Raw genomic sequence first — 23,856 nt, forward strand, 5'->3', positions numbered from 1 at the left:
GGGAGTTAGCTCGCTAGCTTCTATCTAAATACAATATAGCGTGTCCTGACTGCGGGGTTTTGGAAACAAATTAAAACGTACAGCTCTGCTATCACTTCCAGCATAAATGAAGACAGAAAACTAAACAGCAGTGACGTTTGTAGGGTTACTGAAGTTGGGCTAGCTGGTATATAATGATGTGCTACGTGACCGCTAGCGACACAGCTATGTTAGCATAATATAAACAAGCTAACTTTTTTTCCACTCGATAAAAGTTAATGTGAGTGTTCTCGGTGGTCAGGAACAAATGTAATCGCATGGCAGGATGCTGTAAAAGGACCAAACTTCAGCCAGGAGAACAACTGAGATAATCCATCCACAATACGAGGTTAGTCATTAATATACTGCTGCATGGGCTGGGCTGTAGTTACATTGTAAGGTTTTAAAAACTGAGCTTAAATAAATGATTAGCGGTAATAAAAGCCGAGGGAGGTCAACAGTGATCACTGACTGTTTTAGGAGCTTTTTGAGATCAAATAGAAGAAAATACATAACATTAAACATGTTAACAACACAAAAGCCATATTAAACGCAGACTACTTTAGACCCGGAAGTAGGATTCGTCGCGTCATCACTGAACAACCGGATAGGAAAAGCCATAAAGCCTTTATAATAAACTTAAACCTACACCACCCTCCCCATTCTGGTATTCTAAACGGTCTTTAGCAAAAATATAAAACAACCTAATTTATAATTACATATACCTAACTAACAGGGTTGCCAACTCCCAGCAAAAAAAAAAAAAAAAAAAAAAGGGAACCACTCCCCCACCCTCTGTTTCAAGATGCTTAATTGACAAAACTGATTTTAATTTAATGCACGTATCAAACAAATGCACAGAAATCTATTACTTTTCTCCTGTAATCAAATAGATTCAAAATCTTTCTTCAACAGAATTGCAGACTGCACAGATGGTACCTTCCCAAAGGAAAGAATACTATAACTTACTATATACTAGATATTACATACTATTTAATATAGTATACTTAATATTTACTGAATACAATAATGTATTTCTACACATTTTACATCAGATGAAAACTTTGGTTGTAAGATTCAGATAAATATTTATTAAAAACTAGACATTTTAAATGAGAATAAGAAAGAAAAGTATGGAACCTGGTGTTATTTGTCTCTCAGAAACAGTTCATTTCTTCCCTTCAACTCATTCATGTCACCTAAAAGGTAAACCTGTTTCTCCATCACCTGTTCAGCTCTGATGATTCAGTAAGGACATCTCCTGGTTTCATCTTCATGTTTCCCTCTCACCACATATCCAAACCGATATCATGGCCAGCAGCTTTACAGCTGTGGCTCCAACAAACATCAGCTGATACTAGAAATTAACATTAAATAAATTCTACCGACAGCTGATCAAGCTTAAACGTGCTGCTGTTGTTTAGCGCTACATCTGCTGGTTCCCTCTTTCTGGCGCAGAGAGAAAAGCCGATCAGCTGATCATTGATCAGTTTCATGATTGAATTAGTAACTTTCTAGCTTAAGTAGTTATGAAATCCCATTCCTTTTCACCTCAACTTTAAGGTTCGACCTCCTCTGCTGTAACTGGTCAAGCCCAGATTCGATCATGACCAACTGGCCAATCCACCACCATTCATTTATATCGTTAAAAAAAAAAAAAGAAATAAACCCCCATCGGCCCATAAAAACGAAAAATCACGAGCGCCCCACCGGGCAAATGCCCTGGTCTCAGCCCGCTCAGAACACCGGCGCTACAACACCGCCTGGGAACAAACTGCTCTTCACGCTCTTGTTTTGCTCTGGATGCACTTCCGGGTTTCACCGGATGTTCCTAAGGAATATTGCAGCGCCCGTTGGGTACACTATCGGACTGTGGAAAATGTGTGCCTTCTGTGACTGTAAGGTGCAGGTGTACACGTCCGTGGGAAAGTAGGTTTCCAGTTTCCTGATACTGTGCGTTGCACTTGCGAGCGGCTGTGGCCTGGGGTAAGCTTTAGCTTTCCTGCGTGTTTCTAGCATCATGGGTAAGCCATAGCTTTAACGCTGCTAGCTGTAGCCGAGAGCTAATCAGATTTAATCTTTCTGGTGTGTTCAGGCAGAGAAAATAAACATAAATAAACACGAGGTCTGCACGGTGACCTCCGAGGTTACAATGTGCCGTGTTACAACCATAATAAAGGTTGGCTGTTTGGATTGGGAGCAGCATGTGCGCTAAACATCAGCTTCAATTACAAAAGAAAGCTGGAGTGTTGCTTGCTGAACTGGCAGTGTCGGTCGCTTATGGTTAGCTGCAAGTCGGTACTGTTACAGTCACAACACTGAGTTTTATATATATTTCTGAGTTTGCATTTCATCATTTTGGCTTATGAGAGTCCACAAAGAAACTGATTTATAATTCATTTAACTTCATAAGATCTGTCGATGGTGGTTGATGCAAAATAGGAAATGCATGTGAGTTTAAACATATAGGAAGTACATTTTCTTTTGATCATGTTTGGCAGCAATTCGTGTGGTCTGCCAAGTGCCTTTTTCCCCTTTTACAGCAACATGTGATGTAGTTTCCTTTTGGAGAGGGTTTATTTACTGAATAATACTTTTTCCAGGGTTTGAAGTCAGTTAACTGACTTCAAACCCTGGAAATACCCTGGAAATACTCATACTTTTGTGATACGCTGGCCAGGATAACAACGTGGGCAATGTATCTGCAATATTCTGCAGTCTGACACACTCTGAGAGACATTTATGTCAGATGCATAATGATATATGCCCATTGACCATTTTATTAGGTACACCCGTTCAACTCAAAACAAATACAGCCAATTACATGGCATCAATTTGAGGCATGTAGATATGGCCAAGAGGACCTGTTCAAACTCTGAGCATCAGAATAAGGAACAAAGGTGCAGCAGAAGACTACAGCGGAGTGGCAGTTAAGAACAGGAAACTGAGGCCACATTGTGCACAGGCTCACCAGAATCGTCCAATCTCTATTGTCCGATTCTGGTCTGGTTTCTGCTGCAACATTTTGTTAGTAGCATTATAATTTAAGGTAAACAACATGAAAGCATGTGGTGGAAGTGTAATAGTGTGGGGATATTTTCTTGCACACTTAAGGTCCTTTAGTACCAACTGAGCACCGTTTAAACATCACAGCCTACCTGAGAATTGCTCGCCACGTCCATCCCTTTATGACCAGAGTGTAAACATCATCTCAGGTTTGGTTCTAGCAGGAAAGCGCACTATGTCACACAGGCAGGGCTCTAGACTAACTTTTTGCCATGGTTGCACTGGTGCGCCTAAAAATAAAATTTAGGCGCACCAGCACAAAATTTAGGCGTACAAGCACAAAAGTTAGGCGTACCCAAATTTTTTAACTGCATTACTTAACACCGCAGTTTTACATGTTCACGTTTTTTTTATTTGTAAATGATTAACTAACAACCTTTCAAAATGATTAACTTGACACCCCCTTTGCTGCCCAAATTAACAGCAGCTCCATCAGCCCCCATAGCAATGATTTTATCCAACCAGTTACTGCACTGGTCCCCAAGAGCAGCAAATGCTTTCTTTGAGGCAGCATAAATTCCTAAACAAATTAAAAAAAAAAACATTTACCTCTCAGATCAAGAGTTTACAATGCAGTCTTTTTCAGTTTGAGTTTCTATATTCATGTATTATTGCTATGTTTAATTTTCAATGATAAGAACATGCTAGATATGGTTAATTCAGTAACACGACGTAATATTATTAATCATATACATAGGCTACGTGACATGACATGGCTTACCTTGGGCATGGGCATGCTGGACCTCAATGTGTCCAATCAGTATATTCGCTGGTCTTCCTTTTTGCAAGATACGAGCGTACACAATGACACATTCTTTTGTAGCGATGTCTGTGTCTCCATCGATCAGGAAGGCCATGTATGTACTGTTCGCAATTTCCACTGACGTCTTTTTTTTCAGTGTGTCAGCGATTACGCCTATAAACTGGGCGCACGCAACATCATTGCTGTATGTGGGGTTTATGTCCAAGCCATTTTTCCTGTGAAGAGTTATTTCTGACTTGAACTTAGTAAACGGAACTTCTTCTTTTGCAATATTGTAGGCGATGTTAAACTTAATGATCATCTCGGCCTCCTCCGATGACCTGTTTACTCCTGCCTGCCGCTGAAAGGCAGTGGGGAGCGGGGACATTTTGGCAGAGCATTTATCGCGGCATATAATGTGTCTTCTCGATGCTGTATGCTTTTTCAGCGTTTCAATTCGAAACGTATTAGCACCAGTGACAAATGCTGTGTTGCCGGCCATGGTCTTTCCACACTCGCGACAATAAATGCAGTGCATCATATTGTCAGCTTGGCTGTATCTTAGCCAGGGAAACTGGTCAAGCCACTCGATTCGAAATCTATACATTTTCTCACTTTTACTTTCAGTGGACTCCGGCTGGGAGTCGATCGTATGTGGCTCATTTTCTGATGCCGTCTCCGGACCAGTGTTTGACAAAAACGGAGAGGTTGATGGCTCCGTGTCAGAGCGCTGGCTCAGAATTTTGGACTGATCAGGCCTTAACTTAACGAAAAAGTTATCAATTTTTCTTTTCATATTTTCTCAATACCAACTTCATACACTTCTGACCTGGGCTACTCACCCTTCTCTATCTGCCCGCACTTTCAAACGTAAACACAAGTAGGTCTGCAGGAATATCTGGACCACGGCCAATCACAGAGGTCCCCGCCTCTGAGTATCTCTGATTGGTTTAGAACACGACATGGGCATAATGTGTGTCTGTTGTTGAACACACGGAGACTTTCAGGGTTGCTGAAACTTTTTTTTCCGAGAAAATACTTGGTCGCACCGGTGCAACCAAGTATTTTTTATTAGTCGCACCATGGAGAAATTTGGTCGCACTCTAGAGCCCTGCACACAGGTCAAATCTTCTCCAGCTGGTTTCTTGAACTTGACAATGAGTTTATCAGATCTCAGTCGATAGACCACCTGTGGGTTGTGGATGCGAAGTTATTAAATTTGCAGCAACTGTGTGAGGCTTTTATGTCAATGTGGACCAAAATCTCTGAGGAATATTTCCAGCAACTTGTTGAATCTATGCCATGGAGAATTAATACAGTTCTGACGTGGGGGTCCAACCTGATAGTAACAAAGTGTATCTAATAAAGTGTCCGGGGAATGAATGTATTACTCAATTTATTTATTTATTTTTAAAGAAAGCTTATTGTGGTAATGTTCTGGGGTTATTATTCAGTTTTAATAATGTTTGAGTGTTTAGCTGAATGTGTGGTTTGCCATGTTCCCCCTCATTTTTCTTTTCTTTTTTCTTTTTTTTAAACACAAGCTGATTAACTGCTGTTTATTTAACCATGTGTGCGTGACCACAACAAGTCATGAAGTACTGATGTTTTTGCCTGAGCAAATAAAAAAAACACAGTGTTATGTCACGTTTCATTAAATCAGGCTCAGTCATTTTTGTTCATAAAATATTCCATAAAAACTGGAAAATGTGTTTTGTTTCAATGTTCAGAAAACATATCCCAAGAGGAAGCAGTTATGTTGTATTCCTGTGTTAATATTTGTCTCACAGCTAACTATAGGTCATAAAACTATATGTCAGCAAGTATTTCCTGTTTTAGGAAGTCATTAGTCTTCCCATTACGCACATTTTTCTCTGTTTTATCACATTTGTCTAAATTTTATTAACATTTGGCAGGAATCTGTTAGCATGTCCATCTTTTGGAAGTTATTTGACTGAGCCACCCAGTTGGAGTTTTTCTTCCAACAAAACTTGTTGTTTGTTAGATTTATACCATTTTCACATTCACATGCAGGCCATTTTACATGCTACTGTTCTTGATGATGATAATAATAATAATAATGATGGCACACTATATGGCTTTTTTCACATTTGTCTTTTTGTTTGCTTCTTGCAGTCTTGTTGCTGTGCCTTACCCGTGGACCATGATGGAGCAAAGGAGAGCCTTAACTATTCCATTTACAGTGGGCAAGGATAACCTGGTATATATATCACCTATGTTTTATGAAATACCCACTTTCCATTTCATCCATTCATTCTTGTGAGCTTGTGTGAGTGTGCCGTTTTAATTGTATTTCCTCTTGGCCCAATCCTGTGGTGCTGATGGCTTCATTGCTGCATTCATATCCTTTGCTGATCACAAGCACGTTGCAAATTGGGATTCTTTTACTTTCTCACATGTTTGCTCTTGTCAGTCTGATAATCAGTGAGCCCACTCTCTTCCTAGTAAGGGCTGGAGACCTGACTGATTGAGGATAGGGAGCTGTACTTAGTGGATTTCCTTGCATAATCAACGCTTAAAAGCTGTTACAAGGATTGCAACTAAGAGTTACTTTGACTCCCACTGAAGCTGCTGATTATGTCTTCGGTGAACTTATTCATTGCTGGTGTTTGTAAAATATCAGAAAACTAGCAAAAATAACACCTCTTAAGATACCACAATGCTAAGTTCTCCTAACAGAAGTCTAGATTTAGTTTACAATGACAAAACGAGAAGCAACAGATGCTTCTTGAGAAACAGCTGAAAGTGGACAATGCAGGTCTTTTTGCCCGAGAGTCAACATTTTTAAATAGGTGTCAGCTGACTCGTCCAACAATTCATGGGTTAGGGAGCTTTGACTGCTACCCATCATTGTATTTGAACTGGAATTATAGACGCTAGCTTATACACACCGCTTTAACAGCAGCTGGTCTGACAGTTGCAACTGCATGCAACAAGCTTAGCATATTTCCTTAGTTGTGTGAAAGAAATCTTGCGCTTTTGTTTATTGCATTGCAATGTGTTTCATACAAGCATGGTCACTAATAACCATATTAATTTTAGATGGAAAATCCACTCAGAATTCCCATGACATGTCTTTCATCAGAGTATGGAAAATTAGAAAGACAGGTACAGCGTTATCTTTATGCTAACATGGTTATTCTGGGTTATTCTTATAACTAACAGTGTCTGCCTCCTCTTTGAAAGGTTTCCTGGACTGCGTTTGCAGATTGCAAATTCAGAAATCGCAAGTCACCGCATAAAAACGGATCCACGAAGTTTGATCACAGCCATGCAGCTATGATCGCACTGGACATGGACAGGTAAGGAGGCAAGAAGTGTCGTGTGATGATTTGACTTTTTTAAACTGCGGACTAAAATATCTGCTTATGATTTAAAACTCATAAATATGTGCTGTTGTCTACACTGAAGCGTACTGCGCTTATGTTCTCTGTAAAAAAAAATAAATAAAAAAAATAAATACAATTTTTTTTTTTGCAGTCTTAAGCATTCACAAAATGGGGCGCTCACAATTAATAATGAAGTTCTCCAAGGTCTCTCTTAATCTAACCTTCATTACTCCAGGACAACAAAAATAAAAAAGTGTCACTGCAGTATTTCTTCAAAATTAGAGTAATATCATTTCTCTGCAGAGCACTTGCAGGAGCAACAGAAATGGGAGAAGAAGGGTAAAGAGTGCTGATAAATTAAATAGATGGAGGTGGTCATTGTTCTTTAAGACAGGTGCTGCACAGTTAGTATACGTCCATTAAAATGCCTGTTTGGGCCACCCAGGCATATTTGCCTTTTCTGTATATATTTTATAAATTTTGCACAGTGGTCAGAGTTGCGGTCCATAAAGGAAACATTGCAAACACCATGACTCAAAGCCAAGCTTATCATTTCTGCACATGTGACTTATCTACACCATTAGACCGCACCCTGTTGATCAGCTGGCACACATAAAGTCTCACGTGCAGAGATAGATGAGTTTTAAGCCTGAATACCTCAGTGGGCTTGATGGGAACAATATGCGGAGAAGACGTCGTTCGAGGAAGGTTGTGAATCAACGATTCTCTGCTTTCTCCCACAGGAGGAAGCCTCTTCTGATCCTGACAGATGTCCTGAAGACAAAATTCGGCATGGAGTATATGGAAAGGACAAAAAAGACTCATAGTGCGAAGAACAGAGGACAAACGCCAAGCAGGCGGAGGGAGAGCGGTCAGTGTAGAGAGGAAACACCGACCTACAGAGACACTAGATCCAGTCAGAGGGAAGCCAGGAATAACAGGAGCAAGAGTGTGACACCCAAGCGCAACCAGAGGACTGTCACTCCAACCTCCCAAAGGTGGGATAGCATTGTAAAAGAAGTAATGTGAAGGACTATTAGTTAGATGAAGCAGTCGGTCTCTCTCAAATATCCTTACGAGCAGTAAGTTCTGGTAAACACTGACCAACCCAATAAGACGAAGGGGGGGGAAAGTGAGTTAAAAAGTGTATGTCTTTCTGGCCACTTTCATTAATTTTACATCTTTAGAGGCTTGTAGAATCTGCAGTAGCTCATTTTAATTGGGGAAACATATTTACATACACTTTACACTAAAGCCAGCATACTTTTTTTTTTTCAACCCAGACCTGAATGGAAACGCCCAATTTTTAACAGTTTGCTAAAAATAGGAATAAACTGTACAGCATAATCAGAACATCTTTTCCCGTCTTTTTCTCCACAGGTTGAGCCTTAGAAGAAGACCACAAAATGTTGACAACCAAGAGGACAAAGAAGAAAGCAAAGATATTGAGGAGGTGATAATAGGCAAGGACAACACAGAAGATGACAGATTTGCTGAAGTTGTAGGTGGGTAAACATGAAGAGTTGATGCAGTTGTTGGTTTAATGCTGCTGGCGCTCTTTTGTGACTGACTTTGTTGTCATAAAGACAATGTTGGATTTAACTGTGAATAAATCGTGTACTCGAGACATTACCGTTCCATCCACCGCTGGTCTTATTTCCAGAGTAGCTTTAAAAAAACAAAAGTTATATAGAGCAAAGGACATCACATGTTACTCTGTTTACTTATCAGTGTTTAAAGTTTAGTAATCGTTTTCCTGTTTTTGACCTGCTTTGAGGACAGGGAATTCCATTCATAGGTTGTCAGTGGTGTATGAGTGTATTTTAACTTTATATGTTTGTCATGCAGACTGTGGGTTGTCTTTGAGCTGGGAGCCTGCTGAGGATATAGTGTCCTGTGACATCAAAGACAGGTGGACTGATTCAGAAAAAGATGCACAGCCTAGTCTGGTGAGTACCACTTTTAAAACTCAAAATGAAACCAGGAACAATCAACCTTGATTAAACTTAACCAATCCCCGGAGAGCTCAGCAGGTGTGCACCAGACTATGCAAACATGGTAGCAAATTTTCTTGTCAGCCTTGTGCTTTGAATAAGGCTTTGAGTCCTTTCCACGCAAGCAGTCAGAGTCTGAAACACTGGAAAAACAGAAACTGAAAGCCAAAGTTGATTGGCATACTTCCTGGCCATAACAATTGAGATCATGTGTGGGGAGATTCTGGCTCTAAAGTTAGAGATAAAAAGTAGAGACGCGTCCTAACCAACTGCAGGCTCAGTGATCAAGAACTGGCAGGTGACAAGAGAAAAGGTGTTGGCAAACCAATAGAAAATGTGACTGTTGGACAGATTAGGTTGAGACAGAAGCTCACTTCCTCTTTGAATTTAAGAGATTCAGTGATATAAGGAACTTTTTCAGGAGATAAAGTGACGGGGCACATCTTACTTCCCAGTACATGTTAGCATGTTGTGACCTGAGCCTAAGAGTTACTGCATGAATTCCACCCCTGTATCGTTTTAGTGAATTTAGTGCTACAGTTAACTAGATTAGAACAAAAGCTGGGAAACGAGTAACCTGCCTACCAACACCTTTAAGACTCAGCAGTAGGGGTGCAACGATATTCGTATCGATATTGAACCGTTCGATACAGTGCTTTCGGTTCGGTACGCATATGTATCGAACAATACAACATTTGTAATTTATTTTATCAACTTTCCTTCTGACGATGCTGTCTGTGTGGAGCGCTCAGTGAATCTGCGTTCGACTACTCCGCCTAGGCTGCACTGTCGAGCGCAGATCCACTGAGCGCTCCACACAGACAGCATAGACAGAAGGAAGAGCGCAGGGCACCTCCCCCACCCTCATTCAGATCTGGCGTTTGGAATTATTTTGGTTTTCATGTGACGTATGACCCTGAAGGTAAGCGAGTCATGGACTAAAGTAAAACAGTATGTTGGATGTGCCATGCAATGCTCAATTACATGGGTGGGAACTAGTGTGTTAGCGCAGTTAGCTCGTTAACGTGTTGGCCGTCTAGCCCCATGCACAGGGCGATCGGCGGTAGCTCGTTAACGGAGATTTGCCGTGTTGTGGCGTTAAGGTCATTTCAACGAGATTAACCTGAAAGCACTAGTGGGAACACAACGAATATGACTGCACATTTACGCCGACATCATCCTAGTGCAAAGACAAAAACAACAAGCATGCTACTAACTTTAGCCGAGTCATTTAGACAGCTGTTAGCACATGATTCTCCTTATGCTGCTGAGAATATAGCCCAGAAGAAGCGGATAGTATAGCTTTTATTTTGGAAAGAGACATTTCTCTGTAGTAAACTCTCTTTTCCAAAGATGAGTGATTCCTCAATCAGATACAGGGCTCGCAATATCGCTAGCCCGACGTCCCGGAGCTAGCGATTTTTTTCAGTCGGGCTACCAAAATCTATCTCTTCCCTGCCCGTCGGGCTATTGTAGGAAAAATATATGTCAATGCTTTTGCATTCTTTCAGAAATGTAGCTGGGTAATTATGTCATTGGCATCGGTGAGCCACTGTCAATATGTGACATATTGAAATCGCGTTTGAATTTGCGCTTGTTTTTTTGCTTTCACTTTGCAATCGTGCGAACTGTGTATAGAGAGCGACAGCACTGATCTGTGAGTGATGATAATTTGTGCACCAATTCCTCTAACATCGTCTTATTAATCGTTAGCTTACTATGCAAACATGACAAGTGAAATCTCCCGCAGCAAGCTTAAACATGTGAGAGGTTGATCGCGCAGAGAATCGCTGAGCTTATGTGAGTGCGTGTGTAAAAGCAGGAGGATATATATTTTAGTTCTGCTGAGCCAAATAAGACAGGTCAGGGTGAAGAAGTGACAGCCAAAGAAAAGCTTACCACAAAACGGAGAAGTTATGACAAATCAGACTATAAGGCAAAAAGAAAGTGCAGCTTTATGGTTTCATGGACAAAAGAATTTCTGTGGCTGCAATATGACGAGCTAAATAACCAGGGCTGCACATAAGTGGTCCGCAGGTGCACATTCGCTGTCAAAATAAAAAACACGCACAAGGGTTAGGGTTAAATTTAAAAACTGTACTTTTGAGTTAAAATATATATTTATAATTTTAATAAATGACAAATTAAAAAGGCATGAACATTTTTTTGTATCGAAAAAATATCGAACCGTGACACCAAAGTATCGAACCGAACCGTGAATTTTGTGTATCGTTGCACCCCTACTCAGCAGTTGTTATTCCGTGTCTAAAAAGTGAGATTAAAAATTTATTTTGTTTTACTGTATTCTAAAAATGGCTCTGTGATCTTTCAGTTTATGCTGTGTGCTCAGTAAACAGCAGAAGTGATACATTATATTTTATGTTGTGTGATAGAAGAGGAAAAGAAGGGATTCGGCGTCCCAATGCAATGGAACGGAGAGCCCCAAACGCAACCGCGAGAGCGTTCTTCAGCTCACAGAAGAAGATGGAAGAGATGGAGGAGCATTCTCTGCACCCATTTGTCACGAGGACAGTAGAGAGGATGGTGATTTGGAGAGCTTGGAGCATTGCATAGTGCAGTTCACGGTGGGTGAAGACAATGGAACAGAAGTTCTTGTCCCAGTCATCAACCCTGATTTGGAACGCGAAGATTTTACTGGCAGCCCAAGACAAAGCCTATCATCCACACAGGACAACGGGAATCAGATCAGTCCCTCTGAGCCCAGTGAGTACACCCAACAAACGTGTGGCTTCAGTCCACTGCTGAGTGTGTCTGAGCAGGCCAGAACCTGGCAAATGAATACCAGTCTGCTCTTTTGTTGTGTGTGTGTGTGTGTGTGTGTGTGTGTGTGTGTGTGTGTGTGTGTGTGTGTGTGTGTGTGTGTGTGTGTGTGTGTGTGTGTGTGTGCGTTTGCGTGTGTGTGTGAGAGGGCCTCATTTAAACAAAACTTCAGTAATTAATTGTGCTGCATCTGCTCAGTGACTTTGAAATTGACTCACCTTGAAATAGCGGCCATCAAAATAAAGTGTGTTACTAAGTCATACATGTTATAAGCGGCTCTTAGTCAGAAAAGTTGCACAACCAATATTCCCGATTATGAGAGAGAAAGCTACTGCCTATTTACAGCATGTGATGGAGAAATAGGCTTTTGCTGATTGTTTTAACAGATTAAAAGACCTGCATTTGTGGTGTTTTCCCAGGGTTCATTCAAAACCAGGTTTTGGGGTCCATCCCTACTAGGAGGCATCCTAGGAGTCTGATGCCTGAACCAATTCAGCTGATTCTTTTGAGTGTGAAGCAGGATGTTATTAGGTTGTAACCATTAGTTGCTTTTTGCATACATTCACCAAAATTAGTTTGAAAAGTTACTAAAAATGTCAAAGATGTCAGCTACCCTGAGGACTTACTTATTTATCAAGTTAACAAGCTGTTATTTTAATGCCTTAAACACTAAAATACAACTTCTCTGTAGCATCCATGTTCTTTCTATGTTTATGAGGCACATGAACACACTGAAGACTGACGCAGGAAAAGGGGCCATCCGGGAGCACGTGAAAATACAATTAGCAGCTACAATGTTTTCACTGTTTAGCTTACCCACGTGCCTTTTCCTGGATTACTACTGTCCTCACTGTGGCTTTAAAGCCCATTACATTTCCATTATACAGTATCAGATAGGGGCTTATGTGTCCTCAAGCGTTTTGTACTTTTAGAGAATTCCAAAGAAAAGGTTCACTCTGGCCTCATGTTGTCTTAATGGTTGTGTTTCAGTTGTGCTGTCCAGTGACGATGAGGAGGGTGGAGACGTTTCTCGGGGCTGCAGCCAAGTCCGCACACTGGTCGCTGTGGAAGACGCAGTAATAAAGGGTCAGTCGTCACAGGAAGCTGAGGCCAAACAGCAACACACTGCTGACATGCAGGTTGGTAGAGTGTGTTCAGTCCAGCACAAACACATTTCATATGTGATCTCAGTTTTTATAATCCCCTTATATATGTTCTTTTCCTTTTTTATATTGTGCAGACAACAGCCTCGCACATGCCTCTAAACTGAGCTGAGCTAATGCCCAGATTAACATGACATCACAAAGGGTGTTTTACAGACATGATCCGGGGGCCTAAGGTTTTACTTCACCCCAGGGTGTCCAAGTCACCAACTGCTAATTAAAAGACAATACTTTGCCTGTGCGGCAGCCACTTAGTCTTGTATCTGACCCAATGACATGAAGGGAGAGAGGAGCCATGCACGTGGATGTCTGGATATAATAAAAGGAAGAACTTGTTCTTTTCTAAACCATTATGTTATCGATTTCACAGTCACGTGAACTAAGATCACTCTACAGCTGCTTTCAAAAACTGCCACCATTGTAAGATCGTGGCATTATAAGGAGAACATCGAGTTTCAAACCTGGTACATTAACAATGGTTTATAGTCAACGCATTTAACACATGCATCAAATTTTGGCAGGAAGAGTCACTGAATTCAGCTTTAAATAGCTTTGCAGTGCATGCAGTGAGTAAGAATATTTGTGTGTGTGTGTGTGTTCTTTAGCTGTAGCACAGTATCACAGATCAGTTTCATTTAGTGCCACAAAAAGGTTGAACAAACTCCTGCAGAATAGACCACCAGGTGACCTCCTGCGTCTTCTCTTTCTTTCTCATTTGAGCAACATATCAAGACAAATATCTCGATATGCTATTTTTCAATAGACAGCGGAATACCTGCAAACTGCCATGTCATTCTTTTAACCACCACCAGATGGTGCCAAAGCAACAATTTTATATAGCCTCTGCATGCTGCCCTTTAATCATGCCACTAGTTATCTTTGTAGTCTGTTATTATCCTGACATTACCGTGTATTAATCTGTTTGCATCGTTGTGCGGCTTCGCAGCCTGCTCTATTTCCTGTAAACTTTGCATGTGTGTGTCTGTTTGTGTTTTGCAGGTGTTTGTTGTGCACAACACTACTCTTCCAGTGACTTCAGCTCCCAGTTTCAATATAGACTATTCCTGCATGGAGTTGCCCTTCTGTGGTCTGCACTGTGGAGTTTATCATGGAAAAGCAAATGGACCCATCGCGGTAACCCTAATAAAATGCAAAGATGGGCTTTTTGCCGTAAGCATGCACAGAATTTGAAAATCTAATGCATCTTTCTCTCTGTTCACAGATAGAGGAGGAAGAAATCATCATCCCACTCAAAGGTAATATTTATAAATATGTTTTGATCTTAAGTAATTCCTTTTCCTAATAACTTTTAAAGAGAACCTCTCTCCATCAGCTTTTCTGATCATTTTTTGTGCCTTTGGGCAGGGTTGTATAAGCTTTGACACAAAAACAAGTCACCTCATTTTGTTTTGGCACAGTATCCTCTCCTAGCTTTTCACTTATTTCGCTTAGCTTCTTTGTGCTAATGCGTCAAACCCTCAAGATCCCAGTAGACTTTCACCTCTGAATCTGTAAAACTCAGTCAATTTATGGGTTCATTTAATGACATTTTAGCCTGCCTTTGTGTGCGTAACCCTTGTTTCTATTAAAGAAGAGTGGTTGAACATTATTTTCCAAAGCATTAAAAACAAAAGTATTACTTAGCTAGAAAAAGATTTATAAAAGGCAAGAACAAAATTGTTACCTTATACTTTAAAAATACTTGCACAAAATATACAAGCTGTTTGTCAATTTAACAAGACAAACATTGTAAAATACCAGAAACAAGAATAAAGTGTAAAGCTGTTTGTAAAAATGTATTGTCCTTACGACCGCATCTTGTGTTCAGACACCAGTGAGGAGCTGGAGGTGAAGTTGACCTTTGAGCGTTTGGAGCTGAGGAGGTACAGTGTTTGGGAGCGACAGGAACTGGAAGAACGACAGCTGCACTTTAAGGGTGATGAGGAGCCCACACCTGCTGCTGTGCTGCTATTTTGTGTGTCAGAAACTGCTGCCGCTTCGGTACAGCAGGACCTCCGCCTGCTGTCGGCCAAAAAAGATGGAGCTGTGAACACTGGTGAGACTGCTGGATGACAAGTTCAGGGTTTTGGTCATTTAAACTTAAAAATGCTGAAGGTTTCTGTTATATAGTGCCAGCATTCAGCATTATTTCATATTGCGCTCTGTTTTAATAGGGAAAGCCAGCCCTTTCATCCTGCTGACTCTGAGAGAACCTCTGGAGGGAATGGAGGGAGCTTTTTTGCGCTCTCTCCTGGACATTGTCTGTCTCAAGACTCTGGCAAATGAACAAACCAATTTAAGGCACAGTACAGACAGATTTAGTGAGTTGGGAGACGTTCTGTCTCCTGTTCTTTCTCTGGATGATAGCATAGAGCTGATTAGAAGAACTGGACTAGACTCTTTCCTGCTCTCCATGCTGGGTGTGACAAACACGGACACAGAACCTGAAGAAGACAAAAAGCCCACAGCACAAAAGACAGACTCAGTTTTAGAGACAGAGATTGCACCAGAGCCAGACACAGAAGCACCTTTGCTCAAACCAAAGCCTGATCAGGAAGAACAAAGGGTTGAATGTCCCTCTGATGTAAGTGTCTACTGGGTGGTTCAGTAAGAGTATACCCCCCCCCCCCCCCCCCCCCCCCCCCCAAAACCGTTTTTTCTTTACTGGTACTCAGCTTGCAAGCCTGCACATTTAGCTTGTGCCCACTTCACAATCACCTGACAGCCACTGGTCTGTGATGTGCATTTCCCTCCACAGAAGGAGAAAGAGGAACCGACTCCTGTGTATACAATGTGCCATCGTAGAACCAGAGGATCCTACTCTGTGTCACTGTGTAAACCAGGCTCCAGCTGGACTAAATATAAACATCAGGGTCTGGCTCACAGGCAAGTAGCCTAAGCTAAGATGCTTATGAGATTCATCAGTGGAGGTTTGAGATCTGTTCATACAGACCACCAGTATATTTAAAATATTTGTACAGACAGGTCCTTAAGTATTTGGACAGTGGCACAAATTTTATAATTTCTGCTTCTTTACGCCAACACAGAGGATTTGAACTACAGCAATTAAGCTGTGATTAAAGGTGTATGTCAGATACTTTGATTTTAAGTTGCCCGGACAAGTGAGACTAAATGTTAAAAAGTTACAGGAAAAGTTTGGGTAGTTCCTTATACAGACTGTCCTATTATTATAATAGATTTTATAATTTGAGTTGATTAATTCATAGAAATGTTTTTTTTTATATATTTAAACTGTGGACCCAGTATAAATAGTGGAAAACCAGGAACTTTTGTGTTATTTAACTGTTTATCTGTTCATTACTTTGGTGTACTATGAATGAAGTCTTCAATGGGCTGATGTAGGTGTTAATTCAGGGAGGTTGGAGCAGTTTTGTGGATAGTTGTGGCCTGCTACTTGTTATTTTTTGAGGAAAACCAAAAACTCATGGTTGACCATGAAAAACAGGTTAAGTGGATGATCGTAAAGCTCTCATAGGTGAGGAAAACCCTTTCACAACACATCTAGCAAATTCGGGAATATTTATAAAGAAGTAGCTGTATCACCATCAAGGGCTATAATCAAAAGATGCCTTTGTGACAGTAAATACAGAGGGGCTACAGCAAGATTCAAACAGCTAGTATTGGTCAAGAACAGAACAAACTGGTTAGACTTTGCTAAGAAACATCTAAAAAACATCTGGTCCAGCTGTGGAGTAGGATTCTGCAGAAAGATTAAGTCCAGATGAGCGTGAACCAGAGTGATGGGAAGAGAAGAGTATGAAGAACAAAAGGAAGGGCTCGTGATCTGAAGCATACCACATCATCTGTCAAACACAGTAGAGACAGTCTGATGGCATGGAAATGTATGGCTGCGAGTGGAACTGGGTCATTGTTGCTGATTGATGATGTGACTGCTGATAGAAGTAGCAGCATGAATTCTTTGCAAAATGCTTTACTACTTGGATGCAGTCAAAATCCGGAAACCTGGATGACCTTTATTAAAGAGGATAATGACCCCAAACACAAAGCTAAAACTACCTGAAAACAAGGAACAGAAAGTTCTCAAGTGGCCAAGTCAGTCTACTGATCTCAGCCCAAGCTTATTTTCCACTTGGTGAAAGTAGGGCTGGGCGATATGACCCAAAATTCATATCTCGATATTTTTTTTAGCAGGATGGCGATATAAGATATATATCTCGATTTTTTTTTTTTTTTTTTTTAAGCCATAAGTTAAGAACAAAAAGAGAGTTCTTAGTCACACTGTGTCCCAGATGTCACACGGGCACTTTTATTTACATACAGCGTAGATATTACTCAAAAATAAATTATCAGCATATATTAAATAATCATGGTCCATAAATAAAAGAAAACAATGTTGTTTTTGTGCATAACAAAAAGCTCACAATTGTGCAGTCAAAATGTAAACTAATAGACGCTGAGCATAATAACAAAGAGACAGATTTCACAGCTGCTCCACGTCTCTGAACAGGTGCCATCCTTATACACACACAGTACGTATCACTCCGCGAGGCTCCTCCTCTGTAGCTGTAATTCTCCGACAATCCATCAAGCGGTGCAGCTCCGTAGCTTAGCAAAGTCATATTAAAACATTTTTTGACAGATTGCTGAGCGCTGTGTACCACATAAAATCGGTTCGCGGTCAGTAAGCACAACCAGAATTCATACATAAGGCGCACTGTCGAGTTTTGAGAAAAGGAAAGGATTTTAGGCCGTGCAGCCCCTCTGGGCTGCATGTCGTTAGCGTGGTTAGCTCGCTAACACGTTGACGCCATCCAGCCCCACGCACGGTAACTCGCTAACGGAGATTTTCCGCTTTCATCTTGTCATTGCCTGCAGGTGAAGCTATGGGGGAGTTGTGTTCAGTGCAGGAGAGGCGAGGCCGAGTAACGTTGCGTAGAGACAAAAGTGGACGAAAGAGAGGCAAACCTGCGGCTCCACAAGTATAATTATAACGTAACATAGACTATATCGATATAAACGATATTGTCACATCTTATATCTCGTATGAAAATATATCGATATTTTTTAAAAACTCGATATATCGCCCAGCCCTAGGTGAAAGCAGAGAGCTCCACAAACAAACAGCTGAACACAGCTGCAGTAAATGCTGTCAGAGCTTCTCAAAGGAGGAACCTCTGGGGATGCCAATTGACTGCAAAGTATAATTCTTAGTTAATTCTGAGCCTTTTAAAATTGTGCTATGTTGTAATATCCTAAATTGCTAAAATAATATTTTATTGAGCTCCTCGAATAAATTTTAAGCCTCCACTTTGATCACATTGTGATTGCTTAATTTCGGATCCACTGTGGTGATGTCCAGAGGCAAAATGATTAAAATGTTCAAGCTGTAACACACTGCGAGGAACTTATTGGGATTATATTTATGAACGACAAGAGGAGAGCAGGGAATATTTTGACTGGACTAACTTAATTCTTAGATTAATCACTAATCAATCACAAAAGTGAATGAATAAACAAACTGCAAATTATTTGGGGTGTTAATACTACTATGAGGTCCCCATTTATCGTAATACTAATCTGACTTATGAGATCAGTGCATCCTCATAAAAACACTTTGAATAATATGTATAACCTAAAAGTTCTGATGATCTAAATAACGGCTCATTCTTATCTCCTGCTTCCTTACTTAGGTTGATCCAGTTTCCTCCTCCGCCAATGAAAGGAGGAATCACTGTTACAATGGAGGACCTGCAGTGCCTTGACAGTGGGAAATACCTTAACGATGTTATCATTGATTTTTACCTCAAGTATGAACTTTTATTTTTTTTATTTATTAAACAAAAGGCATTAATTGATTCTGAGTCTTGGGATAGAGATGCTTCTAAATTGATCGTTTTTGATTTTTGTGTTTTTAAAACCAGATACCTCCTCCAGAACGCATCTGCTTCAGTGGTCGAGCGCTCCCACATTTTCAGCAGCTTCTTCTACAAGCAGCTGACGCGGCGGGACAATGCCAGTGAAGGTGGCAACAGCGACTCGTAAGTAACCCTGATAGAGTTTGCAGTCTGCTTTGGGGTGTACTGATTGTGTGAAATGTCTTCACTTAAAGTGTTCTTACCTTCTTACGCTTTACTGGATTTAACAAGATAGCACAATAACTGCCAGCCGTTTAAGATACACTACATCCTCCTTAAACAGTATTATAACCTGCAGTACCTTTTGAGTTGGATGCATTGGTCATTAGTGTAGATGTCCACATCTACACCATCTAAGCTTCAAAGACCAAAATGCAATGCTTAATAGATTGCATGTTTAATGTATTTAGACCTGATATGTCCTGTAATCAAGATTCATGTTACAGGCACGACTCCAAAAATGTTTTTATTGTTTTTATTTTTGTTTGTATTCAGCTGTCAGAGACAGAGGCGGCACCAACGCGTGAAGACATGGACACGACACGTCGACATCTTCAAAAAGGACTTCTTGTTTGTACCTGTCAATCAGGAGTAAGTTCAGCACAGGAGGTGTTATTTGCACAGTTTTCTTCTCTTTTTAATTTTCAGTAAATCTGTTAAACACATCACATGACTCTCTCCATTTAGAGCTCACTGGTATTTAGTTGTCATTTGCTTTCCCGGACTGGGTGAGCCTAAAATCGAGGGCTGGACAGGAAAGAGCAGCGACGTGACGGAGGAGTCTGAGAGTCAAGATGATGCGCAAGGAAGTAAAAGCTTTAATGATGATGTGGAGAAATCACATATGCGCAGTGACAATATAGACACAGACACAGGTATTTTTGACTCATGCCTTCTTTGTCTTTGGTGTTTATATGTGGTGTTTATACCAGTGACGACAGAAAGGTGAAGGTAATCATTGTGTGTCGTTTCGTGTCTTTTAGAAAATACCCAGGAAGAATTCACCAAAGATTCACCACCTAATCCAGTAGTAAGATATAATTTAGTTACATATAAGAATATTTAAAAGTGTCTGTTTGTTCCTGCAAACCAGCTCAGTCTATTTTTGTCTTTGTAGAGTTGTACAGAGCTGACGTGGCAAAAGAAGACAGTTTGCAAAAGGTGAGTTTTTACACCTTTTTAGTCCATATTCTAAAAAGAAACTCCTTTTGTCCTCTGATCATCTGTTTTCTGACCTCTTAACACCATTTATGTTCATGCACTGATAATGGTTTAGTAGGGTGGGTCTAGATGGGGTGTTTTATTAGGAAAAGCAGCCCAATGCTCTAAATTCTGGCTGTGTGTGACTTCCTGCCAGGCTCATCTGCTTTGTGTAGCTTGACATGACTTCTATCCAAAATGTATTAGGCGCATATGTTTAAGCAGAAAGCTGCTTCCAACATACGTCTAATGAAGTCATAAGCATCGTCGACAGTTACTGGTCAGCCACCACTGGCTGATTTAACCCGTTGAGTTCAGTTCAACATGCCGCTCAATGTGTTGGTTTCCCTTGTTGCTGGGCTTCAAAAATGGTGGTTTAGATTTTTGTGAAGGAGTTGGTCTCATGAGTCATCGAGTGATGCCTTTGACCGACCAATCGGTGGCATGCAGTATGATGTCACATCTTTGGAGCGACTCGGCTTGTTTGGAGCCCCGGCTGAGCAGGTACTAATAAATACCTGCTACCAGGTAGATGGTTGGATACTTTTTGATCCCACAAGGGAAATTTTTGTGCTACAGCAGCATGATAAAGAGTAAAAATAGTACAGTGTTCAATCCAGAATAATAAACAACACAGTTAAATAATAGGGATATGGCTCTTATACTATGAGATGGTGCAGGAATTTATGTATATACAACAGTGGTTAAAAAGGCACTACAACTTAATGTAAAACCCCTAACAGCTGAGCTGAGCCAAGTAGGCACTTGCGGAAAAGAGGCAATGGTCTTTGTGTGTTTTGGAAGTTTATGTGGTTTCCCCCCTGGTCTCTGGGTATTTAAACACATCTGAACAAAAAGACTTTACAAATGAAAGCTTGATATAAAAGTAAACACTGACTTGCAGCTGTCTGTCCTCTCTGTAGGCCGTGTATTCTTATCATGGATTCCCTTAAACTTTCTCTTCATGAACGAGTCTTCAAACTGTTGCGGGAGTAAGTATGACACCTTAAACCCACAATTCTGAAGCTGGGTATGCATGGGTATGGGTCTGTGTGAAATGTTATTGTATTTTTATTTTTTTTTAATGACACATTTGTCTGCCAGATACTTGCAGTCAGAATGGGAGGTGCGTCGTGGGTCACCGAGGGACTTTGGTCCTGATCAGATGAAAAGCTCACACTGCCACGTCCCCCTTCAGGATAACAGCAGCGACTGTGGCCTCTACCTGCTACAATACGTTGAGTGCTTTTTGAAGGTAAAGCACTTTTTTAACGTCACATTTAGTTTAGCTAATAATGCGTTCAAGGACAGCATAAATAATTCTGCTTCTGCTTTCAGGACCCCGTGGTGCACTTTGACCTCCCACTACACCTAGAACAATGGTTTTCACGGCAGCAGGTGCGAAGGAAGCGAGATGAAATCCGAGATCTTGTACTTAACCTTTACCGACATCAGAACCTGGATAATAGACTAGGAAAGCAGCTGAGCGGTTGAGCACATCACATTCCTGTAGCCATTAAAAATCACTGCTCATACTGAGCAACGGTCATTTCAGCGTGAACTGAAAATATTTCTTTTAAAGCAGATTCTTTTATTTTATGCATTAACTTGAAAATGTAAACCTTTGACTACCTGGGGGTCCTATTAGTGAATATAAAAGAATTGGCTAATTAAAAATAAAGGGCAGAAAAAAAATAAAAGCATATCTAGACACACAAATCAATCCAGACTTTTTACTGTTTGTTTTTATACTGATAACTATTTTATAAAGAAATATTACAATTCAATTTTCTATGTAGTATGCCCAAGCAGATAATGTGTGAAAGCATAACAGTGGTAAAACTTAGTTTGCAAAGTGATATATTTAAAAAAAAAATTTTTTTAAGTTCTATTAGGATCCCCCTTGCTTTGATCTTTGGTTTCTTTTAAGCTTTTGTAGTTTGAATTCAGCTTGCTGGCATCCGGTAGACATTTCGTGTATTATCCGACTGACAGTTCAGTTCAGCTCAGATCTCAGTTGTGTGTTTTTTCTTATCCAGGTTGTCCCTGATGTTGCCTTCTTTTGTATCAAAGTTTTATTAGATGAGATTTACTTTAGACAAAATGTAAGAAGCGTCGGTGTGGTATTTAATAGACAGGAGTTTTCTTACTGAATTTCATTAGAAAAATATATGATTTGAAACCACAGGACTGTGCCTCTCCCTCCCAGCTACAGACAGACCCGGCAGTCACCCACTTCTCTAATTAAGTTAAAGTGTGTATAACAGTGTGTGTCTGTGACTCTCTGTAGAGCCCGACCAATACTTCATTTAAAAAAAGTCTGCTAATCTGATATATCGGCCAATTTTTTTTTTTCTTTTCTTTGTGAAAAATAAACAGATGTTCTTGTTTGAAACACAGTAGGAAAGGAATTAAGTGCAAAATTGCCATTGCTTTCATATCAAATTGCTTCACTGGCCTGTGCTGTTATCCTGCCTGGGTTTGTCCTGCAAAATGAGTTTCAAGTCCTGGTTAATAGATAACTTTATGAATTTAACATGAATACACCTCGCAAAAAAAAGTTTAAGGGCACACACGCTGGCATGTGTAACGTTCGATGACCTGCTGAAGACCCATTCAGTCCTTTATTAATGTTCTCAGTTTTCCCTTTTTGCCAGATTGTTCAGTTGTCGTTTTCTTGTGTAACACCTTTATGGTGTTCTCTTTGGGATTTTTTTTAAATTTTTTATTTTGTCAGATGAATGTACAGAAACTGATTCCAAAATACATTTGGTTTCATTTGTATATTAAAACTTGTAGAAAAAATGATGCTTGTTCTGATGTGTCTTTTTTTTGTTGCTGTTTATATTTGAAACTAAATTGCTTAAGTTAATAAGCCCAGTCTGGTCCTTGTGAAGAATGATTTACAAACTGGTGCATTGTGAAGCGTTTTATTTTGACTGGTGAGTTGGTACACACGCTATGTTATTGTCAGTAGTGGATTCTTGTTACCCCACAGCCATTAAAGGGTGATGGGATATTGTTGTCACCCAACAAGGCAACGTAAGAGTTTTCAAACTGAAAACTCTGAAAATCTTCAGAGAGGTTTTCTGAAGGTGTTAAGAAAGACGTCACCTAGGAATTGTGATATGAAATTCTGGAAACTCCAACATTCTGTTCTGTTTGAGTTAAACTATCTGCTGCACATATTTTCTCAATCCAGTATGATCTTAGTTTGTGACTAAGAATTTCATGTTTTTTCTTTTTTCAAATTATTCTGAGATTTACCTGCGTCCCAGAAAGTATCACTAAATGTCCTTAGCAATGTGAGTTTTTTAAAGATTGTTTATTATTCATTTTTTGTTTGCTTGTTTGTTTTGATGATGCCTCAGATTTTAAAATGTAAAAAAAACAAACCCCAAAGCATTTTGGTATATGAAGCTAAAATTTCACATTTTTAGGCAAATCTAAGATTATATGAGAGATTACATGACCCACGTTTTAAATATCACAATAATTAACAATATACTTACTTTTGCTTAAGGATCATATTATTTTAATTTCAACCTCCAAATGTGTGTTCAAACACTCTTTGTAAATGCTACAAAAAGTTGGTCTACTCAAAGGCAAGAAGAAGCAGATTTCCAGTTTGAAAACTGTTTAAAC

The 23,856-nt window shown here is 40.1% G+C and overlaps 1 protein-coding gene across 6 annotated transcripts; it reads left to right on the top strand.

Moving 5' to 3' along the window:
- The first annotated feature begins 1,828 nt into the window (after positions 1 to 1,828).
- Positions 1,829 to 23,006, top strand: LOC146650881 (sentrin-specific protease 7). 6 transcript variants are annotated; one of them, XM_085384297.1, is made up of 23 exons: positions 1,829 to 1,947; positions 5,963 to 6,047; positions 6,890 to 6,955; positions 7,034 to 7,149; positions 7,920 to 8,174; positions 8,557 to 8,681; positions 9,025 to 9,125; positions 11,564 to 11,894; positions 12,942 to 13,090; positions 14,114 to 14,248; positions 14,337 to 14,370; positions 14,943 to 15,170; positions 15,289 to 15,698; positions 15,873 to 16,000; positions 18,787 to 18,903; positions 19,018 to 19,134; positions 19,507 to 19,602; positions 19,699 to 19,886; positions 19,995 to 20,041; positions 20,129 to 20,172; positions 21,135 to 21,203; positions 21,316 to 21,466; positions 21,550 to 23,006. In XM_085384297.1, the coding sequence occupies exons 1-23, from the start codon at positions 1,844 to 1,846 to the stop codon at positions 21,703 to 21,705; spliced, it is 3,252 nt and encodes a 1,083-aa protein (XP_085240423.1). In that variant the 5' UTR covers positions 1,829 to 1,843; the 3' UTR covers positions 21,706 to 23,006. The 6 variants fall into 6 exon arrangements, with proteins under 6 accessions (XP_085240423.1, XP_085240424.1, XP_085240426.1 ...); XM_085384300.1 differs by having other exon boundaries at positions 1,836 to 2,042; positions 21,550 to 23,005; XM_085384299.1 differs by having other exon boundaries at positions 1,836 to 2,004; positions 21,550 to 23,005.
- Positions 23,007 to 23,856: the final 850 nt, after the last annotated feature.

This window comes from Rhamphochromis longiceps, linkage group LG16, assembly GCF_057381845.1.
Source record: "Rhamphochromis longiceps isolate RC_006_pf linkage group LG16, R_longiceps_female_GT1.1, whole genome shotgun sequence".
Lineage (NCBI taxonomy): Eukaryota > Metazoa > Chordata > Actinopteri > Cichliformes > Cichlidae > Rhamphochromis > Rhamphochromis longiceps.